General features: G+C 32.1%; 1 protein-coding gene across 8 annotated transcripts in view; it reads left to right on the forward strand.

Annotated features, from left to right (window-relative positions):
- Positions 1–12,277, forward strand: part of LOC142337496 (hydrocephalus-inducing protein-like) — a 389,940-nt gene that overhangs the window by 65,205 nt on the left and 312,458 nt on the right. For 7 of the 8 annotated variants that reach the window (XM_075386772.1, XM_075386789.1, XM_075386781.1 and 4 more), the window contains exons 24-27: positions 322–588; positions 1,078–1,209; positions 1,927–2,136; positions 2,589–2,807. In XM_075386772.1, coding sequence (XP_075242887.1) covers positions 322–588; positions 1,078–1,209; positions 1,927–2,136; positions 2,589–2,807 — 828 coding nt within the window. The remainder of the gene's footprint in view (positions 1–321; positions 589–1,077; positions 1,210–1,926; positions 2,137–2,588; positions 2,808–12,277) is intronic. The other variant, XM_075386822.1, reaches the window with a different exon arrangement.

A 12,277-nucleotide genomic window follows, 5' to 3' on the forward strand; every position in this document is an offset into this window, starting at 1 on the left:
CGAAGTGATTTCTGAAGTGTCATGTAACTATTTTAAAGTTCACCTGGCGCTAAAGTAGTTCATCTCAACCTCTGCCACTATATAGGGGAGCTTCTGGCATAGTAAAATCCGGTACTTTTGACTGGCCTTTTAAAACCTGCTTGTGATTGTTTTAGTTCGATTCAATTTTCCCTGTAATGCTTACTGGATTTTCAGCGTTTTTTATTTATGATTTTAGCGGGTTTATGAATAAATGAGGCCGAGTTGTTTTCTCCCAAAAGATCTCCAATTTTGAGATCAGTTTCTGGTGTCAAGTTTGATTCTTATTTAAACTTTTGTCAGCTGATTGGTGATGATCTCGAAATCGCATCTATTGTTGATGTCGAAATCGAAAACACAACTGAAAGTTTTGTTGCTCCGCTGATTGACAACAATGCGGCCGATGATCAGCAACAAATTACTGTTTATGAAAACCGTGATCATGTCCAAAATGACATCAGCCCTTCTTTACTGGCTCGAGTTGACTTGGACGAGGAGGAACTGATATTTGATGAAGATGTAGTGGTTGATGTCGACGAAGTTGATAACGATAGTCAAACTGAAAAACAGGTGTCTTGACAAAAGTGTGATTTAATAATGACTGCTGAAATTAACTCATGGAATCTGAAAGCACTCATACTAACCAACAAACAGCTCACGCTGAATCTTTCTACTGGCCCTCTTCTAGTTAAGAAGAGATCACTCAATCGGATGTAGTTTTTGTATTGAAAACGTTGCTTCCTTTTTCCCTCTTTTCTAACTAATCGCATTGACGTTGATTTTTTATCGAAAAAATTCAGGGCAAGGATGCCTTTTTTGTGAGCAGTGAATATTATCGCAAACGGCATAACATTTGCGCCCTTATCGTGTTTGCTTTTAACTCTGCTATTTCCGACTCTAATAATAGTTCTACAAGTTCACCATTAATTTTTTCGTTTCTTTCCAATTTGTTTTCAGATTCTCTAGAAATTTTTCTTCCGACTGGTTCTCTGCTGGTTTCTGTCTCAAATTTTTTTTGAACTCCGCTTTATTTAGTTATTCTATGACGTGTTTTTCTAGGACCTGCCGGAGAGATTAGAAGGTGAGAAAGATGCATCACCTGACGGGCGTGAACGAGAGATCACATTCCAGCTGAATGAATCTCACAACGAAGGAGTGTCACAAAAACATCCACCGGCTGAACTAACTGATGTAGGCTTGTGAACATTTCACATTTAAAAATGACGAGACAGAATACAAAATTTTAAGATAAAATTTGTAATTGCAACAGTGCTTATTGAGAATTCATTTGTTAGTTTTCACATCAGCTCAAGAGTGGAACCAAAGTGACTTGCCGTCTTGTGCTACTTTGTTTCCATGCTGGAACTGATTCGAAATCTAAGAAATAAATTGTCAACAATAACCACTTTATCGCAATTTCAAATTTTATTTTCATTTTCTATTTATTTTGCCTGCTGAAAGCACTGATTTGTGTGTAAACTTAGATATAAAGTTCAAGTAACTTTCATGACCCCGGAACTGGCTTTATGGCGTAGTCAGAAAGATCCATCTTCAGAAATTTATACTTGAGTGCGCCAATTTGGTTTCTATAATTGTTATATTTATATTGTACTGGCGTTTTTAGTCAGTAAATTGCTTTGATAAATTGTAGTATAGAAATGGTATTTTTTATATCATCAATGAATCTGTTTTGTTTTCATAGTTTCACAGGGACCAATGGATAGATTTTAGTAGAACGAAATACAATAACTAGTTTTGGTGTCTGCAAAATAATTTACAATAACCATGACAGTCGTCATTTTCGCCCTTGCTCTATTTTCGCTGTTGCCGTATCTTAACCACTATACGCTGTTAATTACTCTAATTATACGCAATATCATTCAGTTAACTTGCATTTGGATATTTTAGCTGTATGACATTCATCCTCTGTTTGGTCATTTGGCTCCCGGTGAAAGTGAGACAGTATCCTTCACCTTCTTTGGTCACGTGGGTGTGAAGTCAGAGGTCATTGCACTTTGTGACGTGGAAGGTGGACCAGTGTACGAGTTGCAGCTGAGTGGCGAGGCTTCCAGTATGCATTACAACATTGACAGCACTGAGATCGATCTCGGATTAGTGGTGAGCTCTCTTTCTTCATTTCATTGCTCCCAAACAAAGTTTGTGGCAATTATATTAGTCCTGTTGTATTTTTTATGCGTTTTTTTTCATCTGACCAATTTTTTGTCTGATGCTTATGACTTTACGTTTTGCTGCCCGAGGGCATTAAGTTTTGCTGCCCGAGGGCACAGCTAAAGCCCGAGGGCATTAAGTTCTCTTAGAGCCTTACGGCTAACTAGTCTCTAAGATTCAGCGAATCATGGATGGCGATTCTTTGAGTTTGACCCCTCCATAAGCCGCAGCTAGCTACTGACGAAGCTACTAAAGAATAAGATCAAATGTTTTGCTAAAAATGATGGTGACAAATTTGATTTTCGTTTGCAAAATGAGATGCTATTGTTCTGCTCGTAAGGAAGAAATTAAAACATGTAGTAGTAGTAGTCTTTTACCTCGAAGTTGCGAAACTATTTCAGAGAATTGACGAAATGTGCGAGAGTCAGATAGTGGTGACAAATACGAGCAAAGTGGAATTGACTTACAGGTGTGCTTCCATCGAACAGCTGGGTGACAACGTCTATGTCGGGTGTCCGATAGTGGAGAACCCCACTGGAACAATCTCACAGTTCACCTCTGAAACAGTCAAGTTCAAGTTTATTGCTGGAACTCCCGACAAATTTTCAAAAAGCTTCAAGGTATTAATAGCCTTAGTTTTTTGTCTGTTCTGGAAAAAAGCATTATAGTCTTTATCGCAATTTCTCGAAAACTTCTTCAAACTGAGTGGAAACCAATAAAATTTTGATTAGAAAGCCAATTTGCCCAAACAAATAATGATTTTGCGTTTCACTGCCACACTACCAGTGGCTCTGTGGAACACTAAAATTAACTCGAATTTTTTTTCAAATCATAATCCAGAAAAATTTTTCCTTGCACCCAGCACTTTAGAAGATAAGGCAAGAAATTTAATGAAATTGGTTTTAAGTAACGGTAGTAAAGTTCGGTAAAGAAGATTGAAAAGTTTCCCACTAGCGCCAACCATAAAGCACGAACAGCTTTCACAAATGTGATTTATAATGAACAAGAATGCAGGCATGGTAATGTGAGTTGCGCACTAAGTTCTAACCTTAACTTTGGAGGATATGCTATCACCAACCGAAAAGCTACAAAAATTTGTAAAATAAGACTGGACTGGTTTACAAAAATAATGCGCTTTAGGTTCCCAATACCTTAAACAAAAGAAATAATAGTCAATGAAGAAACGTCAAATGGTTTAATTTTTACCCAGGTTTTTGAATAAAATAAAAATATGCAATCAAGAGTCATTGAATACCAATTAAAACAAAGAGGCTCAGTAATGTGCGATTGCACATAAGGTTCCGACCCCGCTCATCCACAATTTTGGCATAACTGTCTACCAAATGAGCAACAGTTAGAAAAATCCAAAAATTCTAGTGTTTTTTTTTTAAATTAGTGTATGAACGAAAAGATAGCCTCCAAAGCAAATAACTCAGTGGAGTAAAAAATGATGCATTAGATTGACGAAATATGCCAATATTAGGAAAACGAGTTAAGACGAACAGCAAAATCAAACAAAAACAACAAACATTAATTACATCAAAAACTTTATGTCCGTTTTAAAAAAAACAAAACTTAATAACAAAGTCAACAGAGCGTCAGTTAAAATTGAAACTAAAAAAATAATTTGTAATTCAGCAGAAAAGATTTGGGACCAGTACATAATAAGGCTTGGTAACAATTAGACAAAAAGAACAAAAACAGTAACGTTAAAAAATTGGCTTTTTTTAAAAACACTTAATTTAAAAGTAATGAAAACCATTAAAAGTCAACCAAAATACCCGGTAGCTTTACTATTACCGATACTTCTACAGAATGGCATTACCACCTGTCCTTATGCAAACTTTTGATGAGATTAAAAAAGAACAACAAAAATACAACAAACCAAAATTCAATTAAAACTAGACAGAAAACGCCGTCGAAGCCGTAAAGCCATATTTTTGCCCCCCAAATTTTGTTCGATTGCGCCTTCCTTAAACAGTCATAATGTAGTATGTGACCTCTTATTAATGAGACCAGGTAAGAAATAGACAAAAAAGAAAAAAAAGGGCAAAATTACGGCATAATTTTTGTTTTTTCGAAACAACATTACTTCCAAAGTCATGAAAGCCATTAATTCAAAAATGAAATAATTAAATAGGTTCGTTTATTCGTCCTAAGGAAGCCCATGAGAACTGCAATTATTCAGAATATGTCTTACGTCTACAAAAAAGAACGTCAAATATGGCAAAAATCAAAAATTATTTTACTTTTTTTTGTGAAACCCGTGTCGAATCCAGTAAAGTCATAACGAATTCTTTAAAAGCATTTTATTTTGTGACAATAAATCCTGTTGAAACCTTCCTCTGACATCAATAAGGTCATATTTGACGTGTAATGAACGAGACCAAGTAAAAAAATAGACAAAAAAAAACAAAATTGCGAAGTTAAAATTTTTTTATTTTGGAAAACAATTGTTTTCAAAGTCATGAAAGCCATCAGCTATCTACAAATATCAAAATATTGGTTCAACTATTCGTTCATGAAAAACGATGAAACCTGTAATTATGCAGAAAATTTCACACCACTAAAACGACACAGTAAAAACGACAGTTAAAGACAAAATTAAAAAGTTCGATTAAGTTCTTCGAGAAAGTTTTGTCGAAGCCGTTAAAACCAGAGTGTATATTTTTAAGGATTTTAATATTATTGATTGTGCCTTATTTTGAACGCCAATATTGCGATATATGTGATATATGAACTGTCAATAACACGGAAATGTGACAAAACTAGAAAACGTGAAAAATGAGGCAAATAACTGAAAATAAAAAAAATGTGAAATCTAGTAGTATCAAAGCCAGAAAACCATAACTTAAGGTGTAAAACCGCAATAAAGATTGTTTTTGAATTCAGTTGAAAGAAGAAGCATTCTTTCATTGCTGACACTAAGCTACAAGTTGAACAAATTAAGAGAAAAATGGAGGCAATTTTCAATGAGCCATTATTTATTCAAAAATCAATTATTTTTCAAAGTCAAAACGACCATAAAAAAGCTTTCAAGTAAAAGACTTAATTAATTATTTGGGAGTGGCTTAGGAAGCCAATTGGACCTATCACTACTGAGCTTGACTTGAAATGTTCTGTTCTTTAATTAATATAAGATCGATTTTTAATGAAAAAAAGATCGACTGATTACAATCCGAATTCTTGTTGGATTGTAACAGTCCAAGATTGGTCCAAAACTAATCCTACTAATGCTGTTTGTTCATTTGGAACACTTAATTTATCGAATTTTGTAGATATAGATAATTTGTTTCTTATAAAATCAAAAATAAATGATGCGTTTTTGATAATCAACGAGTAAAGTTAGCAAAAAACTGCAAAGTTTTTATTGCAGAGCACTCTCAACGGAAGTTGAAGTAGTAATAGCTCTCTTTGGAGTCTACAAAGATTGTGTTGGTGGTGTTTGGGTGTGTATTATCGGCAAATTTAATCAAAGAGGACTAAAGAAGCTTAATTCGTGTTGTTTTTAAGGAAAAAGGCTGAATTTTGAAATAGAAAGCTCGTCCCGCGTAGAATATGGAATTAAAAAGATTTTTTTAAATTTTGTTTTCAACAGGGAGTTATCGAGGTTTAAACTTCTGAGAAAAGTAGCGTGAATTCCGTTGTTTTTTTTACGTTTTCTAGAATTTTTGCATGAAATTTCGCCAATTTTTGCATAAAATTTTTGCATAAGATTTTAGAGATATAGATAATTTGTTTCTTAAAAAATCAAAAATAAATGATGAGTTTTTGATAATCAACGAGTAAAGTTAGCAAAAAACTGCAAAGTTTTTATTACAGAGCACTCTCAACGGAAGACGAAGTAGTAATAGCTCTCTTTGGAGTCTAAAAAGATTGTGTTGGTGGTGTTTGGGTGTGTATTATCGGCAAATTTAATCAAAGAGGACTAAAGAAGCTTAATTCGTGTTGTTTTTTTAATGAAAAAGGCTGAATTTTGAAATAGAAAGCTCGTCCCGCGTAGAATATAGAATTAAAAAGATTTTTTTTTAACTTTTGTTTTCAACAGGGAGTTATCGAGGTTTAAACTTCTGAGAAAAGTAGCGTGAATTCCGTTGTTTTTTACGTTTTCCAGAATTTTTGCATGAAATTTCGCCAATTTTTGCATAAAAGTTTTGCATAAGATTTTAGAGATATAGATAATTTGTTTCTTAAAAATTCAAAAAATAAATGGTGCGTTTTTGATAATCAACGAGTAAAGTTAGCAAAAAACTGCAAAGTTTTCATTACAGAGCACTCTCAACGGAAGATGAAGTAGTAATAGCTCTCTTTGGAGTCTACAAAGATTGTTTTGGTGGTGTTTGGGTGTGTATTATCGGCAAATTCAATCAAAGAGGACTAAAGAAGCTTAATTCGTGTTGTTTTTTAAGGAAAATGGCTGAATTTTGAAATAGAAAGCTCGTCCCGCGTAGAATATGGATTTAAAAAGATTTTTTTTAATTTTTGTTTTCAACAGGGAGTTATCGAGACTTAAACTTCTGAGAAAAGTAGCGTGAATTCCGTTGTTTTTATTCACGTTTTCCAGAATTTTTGGTTAAAGATTTGCCAATTTTTGCATAAAATTTTTGCATAAGATTTTATAGATATAGATAATTTGTTTCTTAAAAAATCAAACATAAATGATGCGTTTTTGATAATCAACGAGTAAAGTTAGCAAAATACTGCAAATTTTTTATTACAGAGCACTCTCAACGGAAGATGAAGTAGTAATAGCTATCTTTGGAGTCTACAAAGATTGTGTTGGTGGTGTTTGGGTGTGTATTATCGGCAAATTTAATCAAAGAGGACTAAAGAAGCTTAATTCGTGTTGTTTTTTTATTGAAAAAGACTGAATTTTGAAATAGAAAGCTCGTCCCGCGTAGAATATGGAATTGAAAAGATTTTTTTTTTAATTTTTGTTTTCAACAGGGAGTTATCGAGGTTTAAACTTCTGAGAAAAGTAGCGTGAATTCCGTTTTTTAATTAACGTTTTCCAGAATTTTTGCATAAAATTTCGCCAATTTTTGCATAAAATTTTTGCATAACATTTCATAGATATAGATAATTTGTTTCTTTAAAAAACAAAAATAAATGATGCGTTTTTGATAATCAACGAGTAAAGTTAGCAAAAAACTGCAAAGTTTTTATTACAGAGCACTCTCAACGGAAGACGAAGTAGTAATAGCTCTCTTTGGAGTCTACAAAGATTGTGTTGGTGGTGTTTGGGTGTGTACTATCGGCAAATTTAATCAAAGAGGACTAAAGAAGCTTAATTCGTGGTTTTTTAAGGAAAAAGGCTGAATTTTGAAATAGAAAGCTCGTCCCGCGTAGAATATGGATTTAAAAAGATTTTTTTAAATTTTTGTTTTCGACAGGGAGTTATCGAGACTTAAACTTCTGAGAAAAGTAGCGTGAATTCCGTTGTTTTTATTCACGTTTTCCAGAATTTTTGCTTAAAGTTTTGCCAATTTTTGCATAAAATTTTTGCATAAGATTTTATAGATATAGATAATTTGTTTCTTAAAAAATCAAACATAAATGATGCGTTTTTGATAATCAACGAGTAAAGTTAGCAAAATACTGCAAAGTTTTTATTACAGAGCACTCTCAACGGAAGATGAAGTAGTAATAGCTATCTTTGGAGTCTACAAAGATTGTGTTGGTGGTGTTTGTGTGTTTATTATCGGCAAATTTAATCAAAGAGGACTAAAGAAGCTTAATTCGTGTTGTTTTTTAATGAAAACGACTGAATTTTGAAATAGAAAGCTCGTCCCGCGTAGAATATGGAATTGAAAAGATTTTTTTTTAATTTTTGTTTTCAACAGGGAGTTATCGAGGTTTAAACTTCTGAGAAAAGTAGCGTGAATTCCGTTGTTTTTTTTAACGTTTTCCAGAATTTTTGCATAAAATTTCGCCAATTTTTGCATAAAATTTTTGCATAACATTTCATAGATATAGATAATTTGTTTCTTTAAGAAACAAAAATAAATGATGCGTTTTTGATATTCAACGAGTAAAGTTAGCAAAAAACTGCAAAGTTTTTATTACAGAGCACTCTCAACGGAAGTTGAAGCAGTAATAGCTCTCTTTGGAGTCTACAAAGATTGTGTTGGTGGTGTTTGGGTGTGTACTATCGGCAAATTTAATCAAAGAGGACTAAAGAAGCTTTATTCGTGTTGTTTTTTAATGAAAAAGGCTGAATTTTGAAATAGAAAGCTCGTCACGCGTAGAATATGGAATTAAAAAGATTTTTTTTTAATTTTTGTTTTCAACAGGGAGTTATCGAGATTTAAACTTCTGAGAAAAGTAGCGTGAATTCCGTTGTTTTTATTTACGTTTTCCAGAATTTTTGCATAAAATTTCGCCAATTTTTGCTTAAAATTTTGCATAAGATTTTATAGATAAAGATAATTTGTAATTTGTTTCTTAAAAAATCAAAAATAAATGATCCGTTTTTCATAATCAACGAGTAAAGTTAGCAAAAAACTGCAAAGTTTTTATTGCAGAGCACTCTCAACGGAAGTTGAAGTAGTAATAGCTCTCTTTGGAGTCTACAAAGATTGTGTTGGTGGTGTTTGGGTGTGTATTATCGGCAAATTTAATTAAAGAGGACTAAAGAAGCTTAATTCGTGTTGTTTTTTAATGAAAAAGGCTGAATTTTGAAATAGAAAGCTCGTCTCGCGTAGAATATGGAATTAAAAAGATTTTTTTTTAATTTTTGTTTTCAACAGGGAGTTATCGAGGTTTAAACTTCTGAGAAAATTAGCGTGAATTCCGTTGTTTTTTTTACGTTTTCTAGAATTTTTGCATGAAATTTCGCCAATTTTTGCATAAAATTTTTGCATAAGATTTTAGAGATATAGATAATTTGTTTCTTAAAAAATCAAAAATAAATGATGAGTTTTTGATAATCAACGAGTAAAGTTAGGAAAAAACTGCAAAGTTTTTATTACAGAGCACTCTCAACGGAAGACGAAGTAGTAATAGCTCTCTTTGGAGTCTAAAAAGATTGTGTTGGTGGTGTTTGGGTGTGTATTATCGGCAAATTTAATCAAAGAGGACTAAAGAAGCTTAATTCGTGTTGTTTTTTTAATGAAAAAGGCTGAATTTTGAAATAGAAAGCTCGTCCCGCGTAGAATATAGAATTAAAAAGATTTTTTTTAACTTTTGTTTTCAACAGGGAGTTATCGAGGTTTAAACTTCTGAGAAAAGTAGCGTGAATTCCGTTGTTTTTATTCACGTTTTCCAGAATTTTTGCTTAAAGTTTTGCCAATTTTTGCATAAAATTTTTGCATAAGATTTTATAGATATAGATAATTTGTTTCTTAAAAAATCAAACATAAATGATGCGTTTTTGATAATCAACGAGTAAAGTTAGCAAAATACTGCAAAGTTTTTATTACAGAGCACTCTCAACGGAAGATGAAGTAGTAATAGCTATCTTTGGAGTCTACAAAGATTGTGTTGGTGGTGTTTGTGTGTTTATTATCGGCAAATTTAATCAAAGAGGACTAAAGAAGCTTAATTCGTGTTGTTTTTTAATGAAAACGACTGAATTTTGAAATAGAAAGCTCGTCCCGCGTAGAATATGGAATTGAAAAGATTTTTTTTTAATTTTTGTTTTCAACAGGGAGTTATCGAGGTTTAAACTTCTGAGAAAAGTAGCGTGAATTCCGTTGTTTTTTTTAACGTTTTCCAGAATTTTTGCATAAAATTTCGCCAATTTTTGCATAAAATTTTTGCATAACATTTCATAGATATAGATAATTTGTTTCTTTAAGAAACAAAAATAAATGATGCGTTTTTGATATTCAACGAGTAAAGTTAGCAAAAAACTGCAAAGTTTTTATTACAGAGCACTCTCAACGGAAGTTGAAGCAGTAATAGCTCTCTTTGGAGTCTACAAAGATTGTGTTGGTGGTGTTTGGGTGTGTACTATCGGCAAATTTAATCAAAGAGGACTAAAGAAGCTTTATTCGTGTTGTTTTTTAATGAAAAAGGCTGAATTTTGAAATAGAAAGCTCGTCACGCGTAGAATATGGAATTAAAAAGATTTTTTTTTAATTTTTGTTTTCAACAGGGAGTTATCGAGATTTAAACTTCTGAGAAAAGTAGCGTGAATTCCGTTGTTTTTATTTACGTTTTCCAGAATTTTTGCATAAAATTTCGCCAATTTTTGCTTAAAATTTTGCATAAGATTTTATAGATAAAGATAATTTGTAATTTGTTTCTTAAAAAATCAAAAATAAATGATCCGTTTTTCATAATCAACGAGTAAAGTTAGCAAAAAACTGCAAAGTTTTTATTGCAGAGCACTCTCAACGGAAGTTGAAGTAGTAATAGCTCTCTTTGGAGTCTACAAAGATTGTGTTGGTGGTGTTTGGGTGTGTATTATCGGCAAATTTAATTAAAGAGGACTAAAGAAGCTTAATTCGTGTTGTTTTTTAATGAAAAAGGCTGAATTTTGAAATAGAAAGCTCGTCTCGCGTAGAATATGGAATTAAAAAGATTTTTTTTTAATTTTTGTTTTCAACAGGGAGTTATCGAGGTTTAAACTTCTGAGAAAATTAGCGTGAATTCCGTTGTTTTTATTTACGTTTTCCAGAATTTTTGCATAAAATTTTGCCAATTTTTGCATAAGATTTTATAGATATAGATAATTTGTTTCTTTAAAAAACAATAATAAATGATGCGTTTTTGATAATCAACGAGAAAAGTTAGCAAAAAACTGCAACGTTTTTATTACAGAGCACTCTCAACGGAAGTTGAAGCAGTAATAGCACTCTTTGGAGTCTACAAAGATTGTGTTGGAGGTGTTTGGGTGTGTATTATCGGCAAATTTAATCGAAGAGGACTAAAGAAGCTTAATTCGTGTTGTTTTTTAATGAAAAAGGCTGAATTTTGAAATAGAAAGCTCGTCCTGCATAGAATATGGAATTAAAAAGATTTTTTTTAATTTTTGTTTTCAACAGGGAGTTATCGAGGTTTAAACTTCTGAGAAAAGTAGCGTGAATTCCGTTGTTTTTTTCACGTTTTCCAGAATTTTTGCATAAAATTTTGCCATTTTTTGCATAAAATTTTTGCATAAGATTTTATAGATATAGATAATTTGTTTCTTAAAAAATCAAAAATAAATGATGCGTTTTTGATAATCAACGAGTAAAGTTAGCAAAAAACTGCAAAGTTTTTATTACAAAGCACTCTCAACGGAAGTTGAAGCAGTAATAGCTCTCTTTGGAGTCTAAAAAGATTGTGTTGGTGGTGTTTGGGTGTGTATTATCGGCAAATTGAATCAAAGAGGACTAAAGAAGCTTAATTCGTGTTGTTTTTTAAAGAAAAAGGCTGAATTTTGAAATAGAAAGCTCGTCCCGCGTAGAATATGGAATTAAAAAGATTTTTTTTTTAATTTTTGTTTTCAACAGGGAGTTATCGAGGTTTAAACTTCTGGGAAAAGTAGCGTGAATTCCGTTGTTTTTATTTACGTTTTCCAGAATTTTTGCATAAAATTTCGCCAATTTTTGCATAAGATTTTATAGATAAAGATAATTTGTTTCTTAAAAAATCAAAAATAAATGATGCGTTTTTCATAATCAACGAGTAAAGTTAGCAAAAAACTGCAAAGTTTTTATTACAGAGCACACTCAACGGAAGTTAAAGCAGTAATAGCCCTCTTTGGAGTCTACAAAGATTGTGTTGGAGGTGTTTGTGTGTGTATTATCGGCAAATTTAATCAAAGAGAACTAAAGAAGCTTAATTCGTGTTGTTTTTTAATGAAAAAGGCTGAATTTTGAAATAGAAAGCTCGTCCCGCGTAGAATATGGAATTAAAAAGATTTTTTTTAATTTTTGTTTTCAACAGGGAGTTATCGAGGTTTAAACTTCTGAGAAAAGTAGCGTGAATTCCGTTGTTTTTTTCACGTTTTCCAGAATTTTTGCATAAAATTTTGCCATTTTTTGCATAAAATTTTTGCATAAGATTTTATAGATATAGATAATTTGTTTCTTAAAAAATCAAAAATAAATGATGCGTTTTTGATAATCAACGAGTAAAGTTAGCAAAAAACTGCAAAGTT

This window comes from Convolutriloba macropyga, chromosome 1, assembly GCF_964194025.1.
Source record: "Convolutriloba macropyga chromosome 1, txConMacr16.3, whole genome shotgun sequence".
Classification (NCBI taxonomy): Eukaryota; Metazoa; Xenacoelomorpha; order Acoela; family Convolutidae; genus Convolutriloba; species Convolutriloba macropyga.